Source organism: Cricetulus griseus (assembly GCF_003668045.3).
Source record: "Cricetulus griseus strain 17A/GY chromosome 1 unlocalized genomic scaffold, alternate assembly CriGri-PICRH-1.0 chr1_1, whole genome shotgun sequence".
NCBI lineage: Eukaryota > Metazoa > Chordata > Mammalia > Rodentia > Cricetidae > Cricetulus > Cricetulus griseus.
In genome coordinates, this window is record NW_023276807.1 from 201,232,212 (window position 1) to 201,254,889 (window position 22,678).

A 22,678-nucleotide genomic window follows, 5' to 3' on the forward strand; every position below is an offset into this window, starting at 1 on the left:
GGTGACAGAATCTGGAGTCCTCCCGCCGGCGCGAGCTGGTCTTCCAGCGGCTGGGCCAATCAGCAGCGTGGGTGGGGAGAGGGGCGGGGAAAAAGAGGGAGGACAACAGCAGCCCAATCAGATCGAGGCATTCTGGAGTGACGGGTTCTGAGGCCCGTGGTCTTCCGAGTGCGGCGCCCGGAGGGCGTGCCCACCCGGGCCAATCGCCGGCAGCCCACAGTGCGGAGCGAGCGCCTCAAATGCTCGGGTTTCTCAGCTGATTGTCTCCAGCCGAGAGTTGTTTTCTGCTGCTGCTGCTGCTGCTGCTGCGGAGCCAAGCCCGCGGCAGGAGGAGCCGAGCCCCCCCGGGGGAGGGAGGCGGGCCGAGGGCAGCCGCGGCCCGGCGCGCGAGGCTGCCGAGTCCTGTCACGGCGCTGCCCAGGGACCGCAGGCTGGGGCGGGCGGGAGGTCCGGGGGCACTTGGGCTGCTTCCTTCCCGCGCTCCCTCGCCGCTGCTCGCGTCCCCTCATGAGGGTGTCGGTGTTGGTGCCGGGGCCGGCGCCAGCCGCGGTCCCCACGGCTGGCCGCGAACCCCCGACGCCCGGCGCGGGCGCCGTCGCGGCGGCCTCGGGTGCCGCGGTGCCCGGTTCGGTGCAGCTGGCGCTGAGCGTGCTGCACGCGCTGCTCTACGCAGCGCTCTTCGCCTTTGCCTACCTGCAGCTGTGGCGGCTGCTGCTGTACCGCGAGCGGCGGCTCAGTTACCAGAGCCTCTGCCTCTTCCTCTGTCTCGCGTGGGCAGCGCTCAGGACCACGCTCTTCTCGGCCGCCTTCTCCCTCAGCGGCTCGCTGCCCGTGCTGCGGCCGCCCTCTCGCCTACACTTCTTCCCGCACTGGCTGCTCTACTGCTTCCCCTCCTGCCTCCAGTTCTCCACGCTCTGTCTCCTCAACCTCTACCTGGCAGAGGTAAGGCGGGAGGACCGGCGTGCGGGGGAGCGGGGCCGCCGGGATCCACTCCCGCCGAGACCGACGGGGAGGGCTGGGGGGAGCGAGGGGGGAGGTGGCCGGAGAGCAGCCTGGGGACACTGAGGCACTCCGGTCTTTTCCCTCTCCCTCAACTTAAGCCGCTGATGGACTCGGTGCCTGAGAGGGTTGGAGAAGTGTGAGAGAGTATGCGTGCCCCGACAACTTAAGACTGTGGGACACCCTTTGTTCAGTGTTCCAGACCTCCACGGTAAGGCGTTGGTGGCGACCACAGAGCGGCATCGTAAGAAGTAACAGCTCCGGTGGCTCTGCCGGGGCTGGACCGGGTTGAGGGAGGTTGGATGCTGAGGTAGCGGCAGCTCTGCCGAAGCTGGACCGCTGCCAGCCATTACGTCACCAGGCAGAGCTGTTCCTCCGCTATTGTTGCTGCGTTTCTTTTATTAGAATCTTATATCCCCACCACCACCACCACACACACACATGTATCCTTAACTGTGGCTCGATACACCTTACACAAATTCTGATCGATCGCTCCCCCCGGCGGGGTGAACGATCAATAACCAATTCTGCGGGACAGTCGAAGGACCTCCTCCATAAAGCCCTTAATGTTTGTCCCAGTTGCTGCTTGCTTTGGCGATCCGGCTGGTCTCTTACAGCATAGCCCTTTGGTGGGGGAACTAATTAGAAGAAACAAGCTTAACCTCTGCCTGTTGCAGAAACAAACCGCGGAACTGGTTTTTTTGTTGTTGTTGTTTTTCAACAACTTGCTTAATAGCGGGAGTCTAATCACACCCCCTTTCTCTTTTGTGGGAAATTGCTGGTTGGATTGCATTGTTCTGCAGCGCTTAAGTATTTGACCCATTTCAGACAGGTTTGGGGTATAAGGTTGTCAATCATGTATATCAGTGGTATTTAAGCCTTAGTATTTTCAAGCTTACCCCCCCAAAAGTCTTCCTTTCCCTCAAAATAAAAGCTTAGGAGGGGAAGGAAAAGGTGACATCATACACTTAATACTGACTAATATAGAACAGTATCGGTCTATGCAGCTAATCCTCTCAAAGGCTTTTGGAGGTGATAACAGTTCCAAGGAAAAGTTTTTTTTTTTTTTAAGCACTTTTGAATCAGATTAAGTATTTGTGTTTTCAACATAAACCAACTCTTTTTCTCCCTTAATAGGAAAACAATGCATCATTTTTAAATCACAATTACAATTTCAGCTATTCACCATATTAAAAACAATTGCTAAGTAACAAAACCAAACTTTATTTTTATTCTCCATCCTTTGGAAGGCCACACAATACTACAAAACCAAACCTTAAGAGGCAAAAGTGAAAAGCATATGTAATCATAAAACATTTATTTGAAGATGGTTTCTTAACATCCAGTTGCTTAAGCTCTCAAAAAGCTTATAAACTGATAATGAGTTCTTCTTGACACCACTTCTTATAGAATATTAATAATTTCCCATCATTGAAGCTTTAATATAAATTCAGACATAGTTACTCTACCTGAAAATGATTAGAGGTCCATTTGCTAGGAGCATCAGATACCTTGTATGTCTGCCTCCCCCTCCACATATGTCTTGACCTAAATTATATATGTGATTTTCAGCCTTTCCAAGTATCTAGCTACCCTTTCATTTGAGGTGTAATACATAACCATAAAGTACACAATCTTAAACATGCAGCTAGATAAGATTTTATATATGCATACATACCAGTTACCAACAGCCTGAGTAAGATACCTCGGATGTCTTAAGACAATATTTCTTAACCTATAGACCCTTTGGGGTTCAAACTACCCTTTCACAGGGGTCTCCTAAGACCACTGGAAAACACAGATATTTACAATATGATTCATAACAGTAGTAAGTTACAGTTACTAAGTAGTAGTAACAATAATTTTATGATTGGTGGTCACCACAACATGAGGAATTGTTTTAAAGGATCACAGAGTAAGGGAGGTGGAGAACCACTCCTTAAAAGTTCACTTGGATCTTCTACCAGCTAGTACCTCTGGCTCAAAGGCAAATAAAGTTACCAAAACATTACAACAGGAAAAATATTAACTATATTAAAGCACAAAAGTCTAAAAAGTGGACTTCTAGAACAAAGAAATACGAAGTATCTGGATAGAATTTTCACATTTTTTATCTCTGATATTACAAATGAGGAAACATTAAAATCTGAAATTCTTACTAAATGATATCACTTGTAGCCAGGTGTGTTGGCACATGTCTTTAATCCCTCCCCCCAACCCCACCTCCACCCCAGCACTGGGGAGGCAGAGGCAGGTGGATCTCTGTAAGTTCCAGGCTGGTCTACAAAGCAAGTTTCAGAACAGCCAGGCTGTTACACAAAAGAAACCCTGTCTATAAAAAACAACAGTAGCAAAAAAGTATCATTTTTTTAAGAAAAAAATAAAAACTAAACTCCTTACCCTAGAAAATGTAACTTTGAGCAAGGCAGTGGTGGCACATGCCTTTAATCCCAGCACTTGGGAGGCAGAGGCATGTGGGTTTCTGTGAGTTTGAGGACAGCCTGATCTACACAGTGCATTCCAGGACAGCCAGGGCTACACACAGAAACCCTATCTCAAAAAGAAAAAAGAAAATATAACTTTCAAAATATTGTACTAAAGCTTTTTGTGCTATTTGTCTTTTATAATAAAACTAACAATTTTAGAACACACTGATACTTGATATTTATAATAATAAATTTCATCTTTTTGAAAACCTGCTTTAAAATACACAATGTAATCAGAATTTACTTCCCAATTCATTACAAAGAAAAAAAAAAACCCTCATAGGTATCTATACTTAAAAGAGTATTTGAGATCAGGTATAGTGGTACATACCTATAATCTAGCACTCAGGAGGCTAAGGCAGGAAAAATGCCATGACTTTGAGGCCAGCCTTTTAAAACTACATTGTTCTAAGACAATATAGCCTATATAGCAAAAGCACTTAAAAGGTGAGTATGTTAGCACACATTTGAAATCCTTGCACTTAGGTGGCAGAGGCAGGAGGAGGACATTGCAGGACCCTGCCTCAAAAAATTTTTTTTCTTGTGTTTTTTTTGTTTGTTTGTTTGTTTTATTTTCCCTTGTGTTTTTTGAGGTAGGCTCTCTGTGTACTCCAGGCTGGCCTTGAACTCTCCATTCTCCTGCTTCAGCCTTCCAAATGCTGGGAATTTTAGATGTATACCACCATGCCCAGCTCTAAATAGCAATTTTTAAGTAACAATTCCAAGTAACTAGAAGTTTAATTTCCACTGATCATTCTGAATTAGTAAATTTTCTCTCTGTGAGGAGTTATTTCACTATTTTGTTTTTAGATGGCTTGCTAATTGGCTCAGGCTGGCCTGGAATTTGCTGTGTAGTCAAAGATGGTATCAAACTTAAAATCCTCATGCCTCAGCTTCCAAAGTGATAGAATTATGAGCATGTCCCACCCAGCTTTTGAATTCTTCATACTATAGCAAAGTCATAGGGAAAGTTTGTTGACAAAAACAAACTATTATTTGATTTTTATCCCAAAGTAGTCTTTACTATCTCTCATATTAAATATTAATTCCATTTTACTTTTAATTTAAAACATTTATTGTGTCCCTTTCTGATAAATTAAAGGCATTCCAACTTTTCATTATAAAGAACCATGGATCAGGCCTGAAGATACAGCCCATCAGTTAAGAACACTCGATGCTCTTGCAGAATTCCATTTAGTTCCCAGTACCTACACTCACATGCAACACCCCCCAACCCCCGCCTCAGATACATAGTTTACAAGTAGAACCATAGATAAGTATAGATATAGAAAATGATCTTTACTACTTTGATCACATTTTATGGTGAGTCTTCCAAAATACATGGTTTTTACAAGTTAAGAACTGCATAAAGCGCTCTTGCTTCTGGTTTACACCTGAGTAGAATTGAGCTAGAAGTAGTCTTTCTGAAAGGATTGGACTTTTCATCTTCTCATAGATAACCTCCCAGAAATAGATTTTTGGAAGGATAAAACTACAATAACCGAAAAGCAGATATTGAACTTTTTCTGGCAAGATCAGCAGAGCATGGCATTTACAAATTTTTATACTCCTGTGTTTTCACTGGAGAAGATTTAAGTCTTTAACTATCTTACAATCCTATCCTCCATTAGGATATATAAAAAGACAATAGTTTAGTATACTACCTTTGGAACACTCTGGTGAATGCCAAACAAATGAGTTCATCTTTGAGGCCTATATTGACATTTTCCCCCTCCAGTTTTTGTAATATAAATGCTAGTTGCTTAATTGGTATAAAATGCAATGAATTATAATGCCAAAAGAGGTAAAGTATTACATTTAAGATTTTAACTTACATTCATGAATGCTATTTATTGCCTCTTCAAGGTAAATGTACTATTCTAAATATCAATGGCACTTTAAATAAAATGTATCTCAGCTTCCATGTATCCTGGTTTGTTACATTATTTCCCACAAATGTATTTTTTACCACCTAAAATGAAAACTCCTAAGGACAAGTTGTTTTATCATATTTTTGCCTCACAGCAACTAGAGCAACTATGACTATATTAATAATGATGATATAAAACCTTATTTTGATTAATATTTGGGGTAAATTATATATTGGTTGTCTGTAGCCTTTTTATTTTGTGCTTAAAAATTATACATGTTATGAATGCATAGATTGTCTTCGTTTAAATAGAGAAAAGGTTAATTTTAATTACTGCTGGTAAAATATTACTAACAAAACTACTTTTAAGATTTAGTAACTTGCCAGGAGGTGGTAGCACACACCTTTAATCCCAGCACTTGGGAGGCAGAGGCAAGCGGATCTCTATGAGTTCGAAACCAGCCTGGTCTACAAGAGCTAGTTCCAGGACAGGCTCCAAAGCCACAAAGAAACCCTGTCTTGAAAAATGGGGGGGGGGGGGGATTTAGTAACTTGAAAGTCTACAAAATTAATGTCTCACATCTGAAGTTACTATTCAGTGGAGATAGTTTAGTTCAGTGTTTGGCTTCTGTCTGAACTTTATCCTACTTTTTCTGTAACTGTAAGCCTATTGAAAATGTATCCACTTGGGTTTTTTTTTTCATTTATAACATAGACTAAATAATTTAGAGTAAGTTTATATGAATGAATTATATGAGACAGTATGTTTAAAATAATAGATATTAATTTTATTCACTGAGTACCCAAGTTTAAAAAAAAAAAACCTCAAATGGTTTTTGAGTCTTCAAAAACTATTAGAACTAATAAATGAACTTAAATTTATAGAATAAGACTTTTTATACTGAAATTGAGAAACTTAATACTAATAGTATTAAAATTAAAGTACTTAGGAATAAATTTAATACAATGCAAGATATTCAAGACCTATATAATGAACACTATGAAACATCAAGAGAAATTAAAGAAAACAAGATATATATAGTTCAGTGATAGAGTATTCAGCTAACATTAACATACACAAGGCACCTGGGTTACATCCCTACCACTGAAAACACAAAAGCTTATGTAAGTGGCAAGTATACCCAAGAAGATGCAATGTTGTTGGGATGTCACTTCTCTAGTTTGACCTGTACATGTAATGCCATCCCTATTAAAAATCTCTGCGGAAGTTCTGATAGTTTTAAAATACTTTCAGATGTTGTATGTGGAAAATAGATGACTCAAGTCCTTAAAGTTGTGAAAAAGAATAATAAAGTTGGAAAATCATACTACTTGATTTTCAAGATGTTCTATACACTACAGTCGTCAAGCCCACGTAATACTGATGTAGAGCAATACATCAGTAGAGCAAAATTGAGAGTTCCAAATTAGACACACACACTTAATTCAAGAGAACATTTTACAAAGATGTCAAAATTTAATAAGAGAAAATATTATACTTTTGTTAAGTATACACAGGGAGAAAAACAAACATTGACTCTTACCTTATACCAGACTTTAAAATCTGTTTGATATAAATCACAGACCTAAATGTAAAAGCTAAGATTTGTAGAAGAAAATCTTTGTTTTCTTAGAAGAGGCAAAAATTTCTTAGTTAGAAAACTAAAAGCATGACCAAAACTGACAAATGAAGTTTTAACAGAATTAAAGCCTTTTGTTTTTGCAAAACAAAGAATGACAGGGAGAAAATATTTATAAAACTTACCTCTGGCAAAAGTACATATATTAGGAATATATAACAAATTCTTAAAATTCTATAATAATAAAAGCCAATAAAAATGTGCAAAAGAGTTCGACAAACACTTTGCAAAAAGATATGTTCAAAGCCAAGAAGTACTTGGAAAAAAGATCAGGATGATTAGTTAGGAGGATAATTAAAAACATGATTAATTACCAGTAAATACCGATTGATTAGGAAATCTAAAAATGTAAACTACTGACCTTAGAAGTACACATGGGGGCTGGAGAGATGACTTAGCAGTTAAGAGCACAAGCTATACTTCATAAGAACCTGGGTTCAATTCCCAACAGCCACATAGAGCTCACAACTGCCAGCTCTAGGGGATCACCTCATACAGATATGCATGCAGGCAAAATACCGACGCATATAAAAACACATCATTTTTTAAAATTAGATATGTATGTATATGCTGACAGTTTAGTGTAAGGCTTTACAACCAGTTTGGGAAACAGCTTTTAGAAAGTGTAGCATAAGTCTGTCATACAATGCAGTTGTTATTGTCTTAAATAATTAAGAGAAACCATATGTCCATAGAAAGCTTTGCATATAAAAGCTAACACATAGCTTTATTTACAAGAGCTCAAACTGAAATTAATCCAAATGCCCATCAAAAGTAAATGTTTATGGCATACAAAGGAGTACTACTAATATTAGTTTTTTAAAAAACACAAAATGTATACATCAGTGTAAAGTAATTCTCAAAGTCCACAGACTGAAAGAATTCAGACTCCCTATTCCCAAATGACCTCACTTACTCTATAACAAATGTTTTTAAATACAAAGTCATTCACTACCACCTCAGGTCTGGATAAAGGACCATACATAACATACAGCAAAGAGGCCATTTGAGCAGGTATGAGAACACTCTGTATTTGTAGATGGTTTCTTAGTTTGCATACATCGTTCAAAACTCAGAATTTTCCAGTGGTGGTGATACACACCTTTAATCCCAGCACTCAGGAGGCAGAGGCAGGTAGCTCTCTGAGTTCGAGACCAACCTGATCTACAGAGTGAATTCCAAGACAGCCAACGATACACAGAAAAACCCTGTCTCAAGAAAAACAAAGAATTCTATACACTGATGATGTATGTTATGTTGCATTAATAATGCCCCAGTTGGATTGGTCTCTCCCTCAACGAACAATATTGTTTACTCCAAGACTAAAAGTAAAGTGGTAAATGGAAGTTGTAACTTCATGTTTATTAAAGTTATTGAGTTACTCTGTGTCTTTCACCTTGCTTATAAAATTTAGAGCAGTGGTAATACCTGCTTATAGGATTATTGTGAGGATTAGATTAATTATGAATATTTAGAATGGTACATTGCATGTAATGTTGGTCATTAGCTATTACTAAATTTTGAAGAACCTGTATTCTCTCATCCCAAAGACATTACAGTAGAATTCTGTCAAAAAAAGTATTTGTAAGGGCTGAGAGTGTGACTCTAATACAACATTTACCCTAACATGGGGTTGGGGACAAGATTCAATGTCCAGCTTGGCCAAAAAATTACCTAGAAAAATAAGTTGTCATGCAGAAATATATGTGAATCTTTACATTAGACAAAAAAAGAAAAATGAAAAGCCTGAAATTTAACAAAGTTAAGATTCACTTGGGGGGGGATTGTTTTGTTTTTTTGGTTTTTCGAGACACGGTTTCTCTGTAGCTTTGGAGTCTATCCTGGCACTCACTCTGGAGACCAGGCTGGCTTCGAACTCACAGAGATCCACCTGCCTCTGCCTCCCGAGTGCTGGGATTAAAGGCATGTGCCACCAATGCCCAGCTAAGATTCACTTTTTAAAAGAGTATGATACGTTCAAAGGATAAAAACAGAAGGAAGTGAATATAGGAAATAATAAAAAACAGAAAACAATAAAGAGGCTTAACAAGCACAAAAGCATCTCTATACTTTTATCCTTATGGGTTTGTTTTGATATGTATTTGATTATTTTGTTTTTAAAACAAGACCATTCCACATAGTACAGGTTGTCTAAGAACTTGAGCCTATCTCCACTCCTTCCCAAGTGATAGCATCTACATTCATGGCATAATGTCGTAGAAAAAAAAAAGATTTATACCTATTTCTGATTTATCCAAACTGCCTCTCTGAGCCCCAACTTTCTAGATTTCACACTTATTTGACATATTCTTCATCATACCTGAAGTATCCAGATCCAACAGTCTTTGTTTCTCTGTCCCTACCCTAAACCAATGTCCTCCAAAACCTAGTTCTCCACTTTTATTCTGCATCTCAGTTGCTTCCACTGCTCATCAGTTTTTTATGTGGTTGAAAAACTACAAGTAATACTTGATACTGAATTTTCATGCATACTTACATTCACTCCATCACCAAATCCTAACCTCGTCAGTCCATTCCCCATCACAATACCAAGTTCACGCTACTACCACCCACTGTATAATATAATCCATAGTAGTTAGCCACTAACTACTTGGTTTGTATCCTCTGGCACACCTACACCCACATGTAAGTTTAGTGTCTGCACTGTTGCTAGTGTTATCCTTCTCCAACAGAAATCTATCTAATTTTAGAAGGTTTTCCCCTATATTTGTGTATTGTCTCTAGTCACTGTAAGATAAAGACAAATTTGTACATACTACAAAGCATTTTACAGAATATTCCTTGTCCCTCATCACTCCAACCACACCACATGTCCTTCCTTTCAGTCTTTTGTACTTGCTAATTCCCTTCTCTAATAGAGCTTTCCCATGGTTTTTGATGGCTAGAATGTTCTTCCTTTATTTAGTTACTCCTCTCACTTCCTGAGCAACACTTCAGAGAAGTCTGCACACAACTATTCAAATAGACATATATAATTTTACAGCAGCAAAATGGCAGCCTCCTTTTCCTTCCCTCTTCTTTCTCTTGCCACTTTCTCTTGCATGGTTTAAAACAAGGGTCCTAAACTCAAATGTTAAGAAAGGCCTTGATGCTATCCTCTGAGAGATATTAAAGAACAGTGGTGACTGTGAATCAAAGACTTTCGGTCTTAAAAAGACATCCACATTAACAGTTCCCACTTTAAGACAATATTATAAAATATGTGACTTTTTAAGAGGAAGGAGAAATTTGTATTTCTTTTTTACTTAGTCATTGTGTTTGTGTGTACTCAAATGCTTACATGTGCGAGCATGCTGTGGAACTTGGAGAAGTCAGAGAACAACTTTCAGTAGTCAGTTGTCTCCTCTACCTTGTCAACTCCAGGGATAGAATTCAGGTCATCAGAGCCATCCCAAGCCCAGAAATGTATATTTCTTAAAATAGGCAATCTGGTAACCCCAGCATTTGGGAAGTGGTTCCACACAGAAGATCAGGAGTTCAAGGTAAGCCTCAGCCCAATAATTACTTCCAGGATAGTGTGGGCTACATGACACTGTCTCAAAAATTAAACAAATAAATAGGAAATATACCTGTAAATAATGATGGGGTTCGAATATATGAAGAAATTGCCGCTAATACTACATAAGGCAAGTAAAACATTTGTGTAGGTCATTCCCAACACATGTGTAACTGCTAAATTTTACTCTTTCTGTTTCTGTGTGTTGTCTGTCTTAAAGTCATAAAACAACCAAATAAAGTCTTTATAATTTTCATGTAACAAATTGTGTTAGTTTTGTGTCCTATCACTATGATAAAATAACTCGAACAAAACTGAGCAGTAGTGGCACACACCTTTAATCCCAGAACTCAGTTTAATCCCAGCACTTGGGAGGCAGAGGCAGATGGTATCTGTGAGTTCTAGGACAGCCACGGCTACACAGAAAAACCCTGTCTTGATGGGTGGGGTGGTATCTGACAAAGGCAATTTAGGTCAAAGAATAATGTTTTAGTTCCCAGTTTCAGGCTATCATCCATCACAGCAGGAAAGTCACAACAGTGGGACATTGAGGGAGTTGGATATATCTAAAATTGGGAATAGAGAGTAAATGAATGCATGTGTGCTTCTAATGCTGACCTCACTCTCTTCATTCAGCCCAAGGCCTAACTGATTCCAGGATGCCACTCACCTTCAGGGTGGGTCCTCCCATCTCCATTAACCCAAGTAAGAAAATCTTTCGTAGATCAACCTAATCTAGACAGATCCTCATTGAGACTCTTCCCAGGTGACTCCAGATTGTGTCAAATTGGCAATCAAAACTAACCATAACACAAAACTTTAATTACTTTTAATACTCACCAGCGTTAGTTCAAACAAAGCTTGAGCAATCTATGCATTCTGTCCCAGGTCTGACCAGATGTACAGGAAGTACCATAGAATGCAGGATATACCATAAACATCTGCCTTCTACCACACTATAGGACATACTATGCTGCACACTTGTTTACACTTATTTTAAGAAATGTTGCAGTCCTTGGTTTGCTTTCTTGACTAAGATGTAGTTGGATATTTTAAATCTGTATGTCCTTTTGTTGGTTTTTCATTTGGTCTGGTTTTTTATTTTGAGACAGTCTGTCTATGTAGCCCTGGCTGTCCTGGAACACATGTAGACCAGATTAGCCTCAAACTCAACAGACATCTATCTGCCTGCCACTGCCTTCCAAGTGCTGAGATTAAAGGGCTGTACCACCACACCCAGCAATGTTCTTACAATTCAACTGAATTATAGCTGCCACATTGCCAGCATATTAACCACACTGTATGATTTGATTTTTCAGATTTCAGCCCCTCAGACGTAAAATACTTAAGTAATACAGTCTTTAAATTTTGTGCTATTTTCTCTGCTACTGTGTAGGGCTTCCTGGTTGCTGATTCAATTATTTGGACTGCTTTGAGATGATGTAATGCATTTAGCAGGATATGAATTTTTCTCCTTTGCAGCCTCATATTAAGTTCTTTGGGTTGGTCAGGTGCTCCCTCCTTTTCTTTCTCTCATTTTGTGGAGCCTCTTACAGAACAGAAAGTTCAAGACTTCGTATCTAACAGATATTCTTGATAAATCTGTTCTGAAAGGATGTTTAATGGCAGAGCTGTTAGAATAACTTAAGTCTGAGAAGATACATATGCTTAGCAGCAGCATGAAGAAAAGTGGGAGAGGTCTTGTGATAACCTACTGGGAGCATTACATATACTGTCTTTTGATGAGTAAGCAGACTAGAATCACTTGTAAGCTAGAAGTTATCAAGATCCAGCTGGAATATTAAATATGGAGGGATGGTGCAGTTAAGAATTTGAACACTGCTGGCAGGGTGCACGTGTTTAGTCCCAGCACTCTCCAGGAAGCAGAGGCAGGCAGATTTTTGTGAATTCAAGGCCAGCCTGGTCTACAGAGCAAGTTCCAGGACAGGCTCCAAAGCTACAGAGAAATCCTGTCTCAAAAAAAAAGAATTTGAACACTGCCACATTTGGTGGCATATGCCTTTAATTCCAGCACTCAGGAGGCAGAAGCAGGAGGATCACTGTGAGAGGCCATCCTAGTCTATATAGTGAGACCCTGTCTCAAAACCAAACAAACAAAAAATCTTGAACAGTAAGTTCTAATCCTTATACTCTTGCTAACTGACTTGGAGAACTTTACCTAACTTCTGTGTTTCAGTATTTCCTCCATGTTTAAAATGGAACGACTTGGGTCTATCTCAGAGCTATGAAGATGAGGCAAAATACTAGTTTAAAATACTGAAGTAGTAAATACCAGAGCGCAGTGAGATACAAATGTTATTTATTGGTATTTTAGTTAGGGGGAGAAGGGGACTTGAGGAAGAGAACATCTCTAAGATTAAAATTTCCTTCTATCTAGTTTGTTACAAAGAACTTTGAACAGCATCACTTTTCCTAATCTATAATAATGTATCATTGTTTCCTTACTGTATGATGAAGATGGGTTTGTAGATATTAACCCCAATTTTAGATGATGAACTGAGGTAATAGGTATACAAAGAACCATACTAGAAAGAAAAAGAATTGGAAGTCAGGTCTATGCCTACACTAATGATATTTCTATCATAGTATGGAATTAGCAGGGTTTGAGCTACTTTTTAGTGACTATTGGTATTTACATCCAAACTGTATTGCCTTTAAGAAACCAAAAGGAGAGCCAGAGGCTCAGCAGCTAAAGGCAGCTGCTGCCGTGCCTGGTGACCCGAGTTCAATCCTCAGAGACTACATGATAAAAGGAGAGAATTGATTTCCACAAGTTGTCCTCTGATGTCCACAGATGTTGAATTGTGTGTCTGTGTATATCTCTGTGTGTGTATGTGTCTGCCTTGCATGCCTGTCTGTCTCTCTGTACACACAAATACAAAATGTAACAAAAAAAAAAGACAATTCAAGAAGGTAATCGAACAGCATTCCCCATATTTTTTTCTTCCCCGGGATTCCCTCTTTCTGATAGATTCTGTCCCTTTTCCCTGACCATTTCACTGAAACTGATATTCTTCAGTGTAATTTTGTATTTTTCAAAAGCAATTCTACCATCTTCTTGACTTAAACACACGAAGGACTTTATGAAAAAGTACTACACTACACTATGGGGTATTTGCCACTGGAAAATTTATTAAAAGACAAAAAAGTTTCAGATTCTATTAAAAGCTGTCTTCTAAAAAGGCATAAATCTTCACTCTTTGCTCAGAAATAAGTTCTATGTATTCCTTAAGTATAAGACATTAACATCTTCGCCCGGGCAGTGGTGGTGCATCCCTTTAGTCCCAGCACTCGGGAGGCAGAGGCAGGCAGATCTGAGTTTGAAACCAGCCTGGTCTACCAAAGCTAATTCCAGGACAGCCTTCAAAGGCACAGAGAAACCCTGCCTTGAACCACCCCCCAAAAAAGACATTGACATCTTCAGCAAACTTTCCATGGTAAATTCATGAACAATTTGTAGTAATCAATTGTATTGGTTATTTTGGAAGCTCACAGATTTTCTTCTCACCCATAAACTTATACTTATTTCTGAGAATGTTAGTTGTTACTCTTTAAGGGCATAAAGTGTATAAAACAGTGTTTATAAGTCATTATACTTTATTAAACAAATTCTGACTATTTACTTGGACATATTAATTGTGTAGCTCTTTAACTGCTGGTAACCAGTTACTTTCACTGCTAACATTAACTTAAGCAATATTTGTCACCCTGAAAACTTGTTATCTAGGGAATTAACTTTGCTTTTTCTCCTCTTCTTTGTCTCTGCTCTGTTTTTCTGGTACTCTTGATTTTAAATATTTTACATCCTATATAGAGTTTTTTCTTATTTCTCCTCTATTTTTCCAAATGCCTTTCCCCTCCTACTTTTGGGGAAAGATTTTTCTCCACTTCCAGCTTCCCTGGACTTTCTCATTCTTCCAGGGTAACTTAATTTCCATGAGTTCATTTTATGTTTTGTGAATGCATATCTTAATCTGAGTATAACAACCATTTTTGTTGCATGATTTCTACTTTGTTTTCTTTTTTCTATTTGTTTTGATCTCCATCTTTTATTAGAGACTCTGGAACTCTGGTTACATTTGGCTTGCTGTTCATAATTTTAAAAACTGAGCATGTGGGTAAGACATGTACACTTTGAGCTATGTTTAAGGGTGATCTCGGTGAGCCACTTGCTAGGGGGTTTCTGATATAGAGACATAGAGCCTTATATCTTTCCTCTTGGATTAATCAGATTCCTCATGGGAGATACAGTGTAATAATACGGAGAATCAGAAGTTCACTTCAGCATTTTAAGAACAGACTAAAGCAAGAAAGGTAGAGTAGGGGGTGATTCTTAAGCTTAGTGTCCACCCTCTCCCTGTTTTTAGTGTGGTGCCAAACTGTCTTTTTCTGGCTTTTTCTTAGAGCAAATGTACAGGTATCTACCAGAGTAGAGAGGGGTGTTTCCCAAAGGAACTAGAGGTATGAGATTGATTGATTCAACTCTCAAACCAGTATTATTTACCCCCGTTTTACCTGCCCCAGAGTGCTACCTGGTTCTTCTGGCTCCTGTAGCTTTGACAATTGTGAAATGCTTATCAGCTCTTCTCAACTTCTTTGCTCTTGGCTTGTAAGTAATATAACTTGGTAGCCATACATTGTCATGATGTCTCCAATACCACTAATAGGCTTGGTGTTTTGTAGATAGACTCAAGTTTTGCTCTTGATTATAATTTATTACAATGAAGGGATACAGAGTTAAGTTCAGTCAGGGAAAGGCCACGTGACTATAAAGTCTAGACTCTACAGTTCTTTTCTAGTGGAGCTTCATGTAATATGCTTTACCTCATTTGGCAGCAAGTTATGAGAATACATATGAAGTTCTGTCTACCAAGAAGAGATTTAGATATTGCTAGGGGTTTGTCATGTAGGCAGCTCATACCTAACACATAACTAAAATTGTAATATAGACCATGTTGTCTATATTACAATTTAAGTGCACTGAAACACCCTTTTCTTTAAAGAAATTATAGGGGACCTCCTGAAACCCAGTTCACAAATTGCCAGCAGGGACCAATATAACAAAGCAGGCTTTCTAAGGATAGCAGTGTATAAACACACACACACACACACACACACAGAGAGAGAGAGAGAGAGAGAGAGAGAGAGAGAGAGAGAGAGAGAGAGAGAGAAACTTGCTTTCTAGATTCCAGCATTTGGTTTTTATGTTCTTTCACATTCTTCTCAAACTCATGGATTTATGATTTTCATGAGAGCCCGTTTGTTGTTTTAGTTTCATTTTTCAGGTAAAAACAATATAGGCATATTCAATATTCAATATTCATATGAAAATTTATTTTATTGTAACACTTCAGTTTGATTATATAAAATCATTTTAAGCAACTTTAAAGAAAACCAAAGTAGAGAAAAGAAACTAAGAACACAATTACTAAGATACTAGATTCCTAAAAGAGATGTACAAGATATTATATCCTAGAATCAAGAACATGAAGATATAAGGAAAAAAATACAAGACAGAAGTTCTTAATTAAGTATATGATTGACATTGAAAAGGAAGAAGTATTCAACTTGTAGCTGAAACCTCATAATCCCTATGTAATCAACAGCATTGGTAAGCTTGTAAGTAATGCACCATTCTGCACAGGAACATGAACAGTTGAGATGGAAACTGTAGATAACTGCTTCTGTGAGAGTAATCTACATAGATATGTATGCCTAACTAATCACCATGGAGAAGAGATTATATTTATCATGATTCATTTTAGCATGAATTCTAAATTTTATTCAGATATGTTCTGTGGTAAAGTTTTATTTCAACTCAAAGAAGAAAAAAATTCCACAGAAAAGTGCTTGTTCTATAAGTATTTCAGCACTTAACCATTTTCAAAGCAACAAGTCCTATAACCATGGGAATAAGTAATATATACCTGCAGGGTAAACCTTAGGCCATTCAGTATGAGGAAACAGAATACTGTGAACTACTATATACAAGCTTATAACAAAAAAAAATTACCCCACCATTCTATAGACTGAAAGGTTCATGGTTCTGGCAGATTCACTGTCGAATGAGGGCCCACTTTATAGCATAGCTAGTGGCGTCCCACCATAACCTCATGAGGTAAAAGACTATAAAACTCTCTTCACTCTATGAAGTCTCTTTTATAAGAATACTTGTGGTAATTTTTAACTTAATTTGCCTTTTTAACTTAATCAGCCCCCATAAGCTCATAGGGACTGGCACTATTGGGAGGTGATAGAGTAGGCATGGCCTTGTTAGAGGAAGTATGCCTTGTGGAGGCAGGCTTTGAGTCTCATCTGTGTTCAAACCATGCCCACTTTCTCAGACCACTTCCATTTGCCTGCAAGTCAAGAAGTAGGACTCTCAGCTCCTTTTCCAGCACCATGTCTATCTGCATGCCACCATGTCAAACCATGATGATAATAGATTAGACATCTGAAAATGTTAGCCACCTCAACTAAATGTTTTTCCTTTTATAAGAGTTGCTGTAGTCATGGTGTTTCTTCACAGTGTGATCTAAGCATACCCCAGTAGCCTCCTAATAGCTTCACATTGAGGATTAGTATTTAGCGTAAACATGGGAAATGTAAACATTCAGACTACAATGCCATCTTCAGATTTGGGCTAACAGTAGTAGACTTACATAATACTCACACATAAAATACATTTGCTACACTCACCTCCCCTTTAAGAAACTAAAGTACAACTAATACATCTACATTTTAAAATAGAAAAGTGTTTCAGATTGCTTATTTATGATTATTATAAGATTAAGTACATCATAACATTATTTTAAATTTTCATTAATCACCATATCCTACATTAACACTTTCTCTTTCATAGTTTCCCCATTGACATATATTCATTGTTCATGCTACTGAGTTACATAGGACTTTTTCATAGAAGCATACAGTGTACTTTGAGCATATACCCTTATACCTACCTGCTTACCTTTCTCTCTCTCACCATTCCTTTTGTTGGTCTCTGTTCACCAGTAGTTTTCTTCTACTTTCATGTTATACACACACACACACACACACACACACACACACACACACACGCTTAAAGATACTTTCTCAATTAGATGTGTTACAAGTGGGTTATATGATGAAAAACATTTAATGTTCATCAACCTTCATAATTCTTCATATACTTATATAAAGGAAAATACCCTTATATAAATGGTCTATTTTAATTTTCTAATATTTGGCAAGAAATGGTCTATCTGACATGAACTGAACTAACATATATTTATCATTCTAAGCTTCAAATAATCTGCAAACACTTGTATTTATTATGTTTTATGAGTTACCTTAACTATATTAACAAGTTGTATGTAATTGTTAAGCTTATTTTTTGTTAATAACTATTTTCACTTGGGGTTATATCCTGTTAAATATAGTTGTAAGATATTTGGAGTCTTTTGATATTAATACCATATTATTGTTTTTAATATAACTACAATAGAAATATGATTTAAGTACCTGATTAAATAATACATTGAAATACATTCTTCTTCAAGTTCAGGTTGTAACTAACCTTTTAATTCTGTTTTTATCTAGCTCAAATAACTCTTACACCCTTTATTCCATGACCTGTAATTTGAATTACTCTTCTAAACCAGTCCTCAGTTTCCCTCTTGATAAGATCTTTTTAATGGCCTGTTCTGAAATGTAGTTATTCCCAGATGGCACTTCATGACATTTGTAGAAGGAAGACAGTAAGTCTATCTATCTTATGCCTCCCAATGCTCTTTACTGATGTTATGCCATTGTCTCCTCTCCAAAAATCTGTGCCATCTGATTAGGTCATCATTGGATATAATGATAACCTGTACCTCCTTGGGTGAGTCAGCTCTTTTGTCTTGTCTCTTTTGCTAGAGGACTATTTTCAAAGCCCATGTGGTTAGCCTGCCAAAAGCCTCAATCCCAGAATGTTTCTATTTAAGCTATCCATTAACATAACTCACCTTGAAACAGTTCTTTAAAACAGAGCTGTTCTTTCTGACTAGTATTTTCTCTTTTCTCCTATATTTTTTTTCAGTTCATTTACCTCTTTTTCACCCTCATCCCTTTACCCCTTCTTTCTCCATTCCATTTTATTTTTTAGCTCAATATTTTGCTCTTCCAGACTAGTGCAGTTATCAGAAGGAGTTCTTGCTCTAGAGTAGTTTCTACAGCTTACACTAACCCATTTGCCACATTTTCTCAGCCTGCTTTAAATCAAAATGTCTCAATCTGTAGTGTCAGTTTTTTATTACATTTGCTTATTTGTATATGGATGTGTATCTATGGATACGTAAGCATGTCACAACACATACATGGAGGTCAGAGGACAACCTGCAGGAATCTGTTCTCTCCTTTAACTGTGCAGGGTCCATGACAAGTAACTTTAGCCACTGAGTCATCTCTCCAGCCCCCAAATGTTTTTAATAAAGAGATGGTTTATAAATTATTTTCAGTGTTATATATAGACCTATAAGTGTTTCTTTCTTCTTGAATCAGAATTGTAGTTCTTTCTTCAGCTGAATTGCTCTGCTACAGTCTTCTTGAGTAGCTCAACTTGCTTTCCTCTTCCTTCTCCACCTTCTGCCTCACCTTTTCTATTCAGTTCATTTCTACAAAAAGATTTTATAGCAGAAACATAAAGGGTCTTTTTACCCTGTTTGAAATATGAGTATCTGTCACCATTTATATACTGTGCCAGAAGAAACATTAGACTCTTGGGTTAGAGGAAAAGGCCATTTATTACTCCAGGCTTTTAAAAACAGCTACCCAAGCAGGGGTTTATATCAGATTTCTAGGCTCCAGTTCAAAGGGCTACACTGTGAAGGGCCAAAATTATCTGCACATGCACCAAGGTGTGCTACAGTAGAACCTGAAGGGAAAAAAGAGATAGTGACAGGGAATGATGAACATTGGTTCTTGCATATAAGCAGACTGCCACCAGAGAGAGGCTTTATTCTCCAGGAATGTCTTTAGGCAAAGAAATGTTCTCCCTTTATCCTACTAGTAAAGAAATGAATCTTTACAGTTAAAACTATCTCTACCGTTCAAAGATGTTATACTATACAAATTTACTGCTCAGAAGGGCTAAACCAGTCGAAAACAGATATCCATAGAGAATTGTATTATCTAGTTTGTATTAACTTCAACTATCTCTAACCTCTGCTCACTACCTCTGTGGTTGTACTTTGTAAACATCTTGATCTGCTCTGTCATTATCCTGAAAACTCTTCTTTGCAAGGTATTAGTGACATACAAGTCACCCAACCAAATGCTACTTACTTAATCATTTTTCACTTTTCATGGAATAACAAAGGCTATACTTCCCTTAACTCTAAACCATCCTGCTGTTTTCTATAACTGCTCTGTTTCTCTTCTTTGCCTAGTCCTCTTGTTCTTCATCCTTGTGCTTTTTAAATCCTAGCTATTAAACATGAAGATACTACAGATTTACTTCTCATCTTTGTTCTTCAAATATCTGTTACTAGAGTTTTAGTTGTCACCTCTGCAGGGGTCTATACTTTCCTTCATGCATTCCAAAACTCACTGCCATTTGTATTTGTCTAGATGTAATAAACTTTAAAAATAAAATGAAGCCCATGATCTAATTTACTTATTTTGTCAGTCTCTCATTCTAATATTTCTTTAGATTCAAAACCTAGTAACAGTAGTGGCAAGATGACTCAGCAGGTAAAGGTTCTAAGCCTGACCACCTGAGTTCAATTCCCAGAACCCACATGGTGGAAGGAAAGAAACAACTCCTCTTACCTCCACACTCATGTCATGGTACATGCATGCCCACACACTCACACAAATAAATTAGATTTTAAAAGTTGAATCTTTGCCTGGTGGTGGTGGTACATGCCTTAAATCTTAGCATCTAGGAGGCAGAGGCAGGTGGATCTCTGTGAGTTCGAAGCCATCCTAGTCTACAAAGTGAGTTCCAGGACAGCCAGAGCTGTTACACAGAGAACCCCTGTCTCAGGAAAACAACAAAACAAAGAAAAAAATTAAATCTTTTTAAACCAGGGAATATGGTTTATTAGATTCATTCATACCAATGGTATTCAATGAAAAAAATTACCTCATTTTCTGTGCTCATGGAAGAATCTATCACCCAAACAGAATCATATTATAGTTTGTAATAGGATAAAGCCTACTCCCCTAGCATTTTATATGAGGTCTCTGTGACTAAATGATGGCTTGCCTTCCAGCTTCAATTTCTTCAATCTTTCCACATTCCCCCATATACCATACTACCAAAGTGCGTACTTTGACCTGAATTCATTGATCATTTTAAAACATATTTTCTGAAAATCTGCTATGAACCAGGCATTATGCTAGAAAGTGAGGCTACAAATGTAAGTAAATTGTGGCTTTTCTCAAGCATGTAAATATAGTAATGTAATGGCATGAAGCAAATTCTCTTTCCCTGTGGCACTATACCAGACATTATAAAGTATGACATGTTGGTAGTCCTGAGAATGAGTTGATATTTGTTACATGATCACAAAAGCACATTCCAGATAAAGTACAAATATGTACAAAGGCATGAAGACATAAAATTGATGCTTTTATTGAGAAGTTGTAAATTTTTCAAAATGATGGATCATAGGAAGGAAGCTAAAGGAATATTAGGTGGGATACAATTTTGTGCATTAAATGTAAAAGACCTTTCATGTATTAAAATGTATGCACTTTTTCCTGGAATGAGATTTACAATGGACTGAATTCAGACAAGAATCATTTGTAGATACTAAAACTAGTGAATAAACTTTTAAAGAATAAGATAATTGCATAGCTTTTAGACATCTCCATATAATACTTATTAGTTACAATGTAGAAAATAGTTAATGACAGTGGGAAAACTGTACAGATTCTACCTCAAGCAGTTGATCACAATTAGTAACATCGGAATTGAACAAAACACCATCATGAGTCACAGATGAAAAGGGTACTTCATCTTCACTTGTGTGACATTCCAGATAAAAAGCATAAATCAAGTTGTAAGTAAACCGCAGATAAATGCAAAGTGGAAAAGCATTCAGCAAGAGGATATGCTAAAAAGGTAAGGCAGAAGACCCACAAAAATTCTAAGTTATAAAAGACAAGGTATAATGATTAAATGAGATTAAACAAAGCCAGATGGCTAGGAGGTAAAGATGCATGCCACCAAACCAAATGAGGTGAATTGAGTTCCCAGAACCCACATGGTAGAGGGAGAAAACAGGCTCCAGTAAGTTATCATTTGACATGCATATGTGTACCCTGAAACCAACATGCCCACATGTACACAAGTTAAATTTCAACAAAAGTAAAAGAGACTAAACATAAATTATGTATTTAATGCATAATTCCTGACTTTTCACCATAAAGACATTATTGACACAACTGAAAAATATTAAGGTCTGAATATTATATAATAGTGTTATATCTACCTCTAATCCTAGTACAGAGGATGGACCTCTGTGTTTCCAGTCAGCCTCAACTATGTATAGAATGTTCTGGCCAGTTAGGGATACATAGTGGCATGCTATCTCAAAAAGTTTCAGTACCCACTTCTGATCTCTATAGACACCAGGCATGAACATGGTTCTCATACATGCATACAGGCAAAACATATATACAAAAAAATTAATAAAAACTTTAGGAATACTATTGTTTCAACACTGAATTTTATATTAATAGATCTGGAGAGGTAGCTCACCAGTTAACAACACTTGGTGCTCTTGCAGAGGACCCAGGACCATGTGGTACCTCACAACCATAGTAGCTTTAGTTACAGGGCATCTGATGCCCTCTTTTGGCCCTATACACTGCACACACAGGCATGCAAACAAACACATAAATCTTTAAACTTACAATATTTTTAATTATGTTGTGGTTACATGTGAATTTACTTTTTAAAGAAAATGCTAAATGAAGTACTTAAGAGGTAAATATACAACTTACTACTAAATGATGTCCTAAAATTTTACATAGAACATAGATATTTAAAGCAGCATAATTCACAAATGACAAAAATGTAGATGGTAGAGCTGGACAGATGGCTCAGTGGTTCAGAGTATTGGCTGCTCTTTCAGATGACCAGGGTTCAATTCCCAGCACGAACATGGCAGCT

General features: G+C 37.9%; 1 protein-coding gene across 1 annotated transcript in view; it reads left to right on the forward strand.

Moving 5' to 3' along the window:
- The first annotated feature begins 507 nt into the window (after positions 1–507).
- The window catches only part of Gpr137c (G protein-coupled receptor 137C), a 49,165-nt gene continuing 26,994 nt past the window's right edge, over positions 508–22,678 (forward strand). The window contains exon 1 of the mRNA XM_027389296.2: positions 508–942. Coding sequence (XP_027245097.1) covers positions 508–942 — 435 coding nt within the window. The remainder of the gene's footprint in view (positions 943–22,678) is intronic.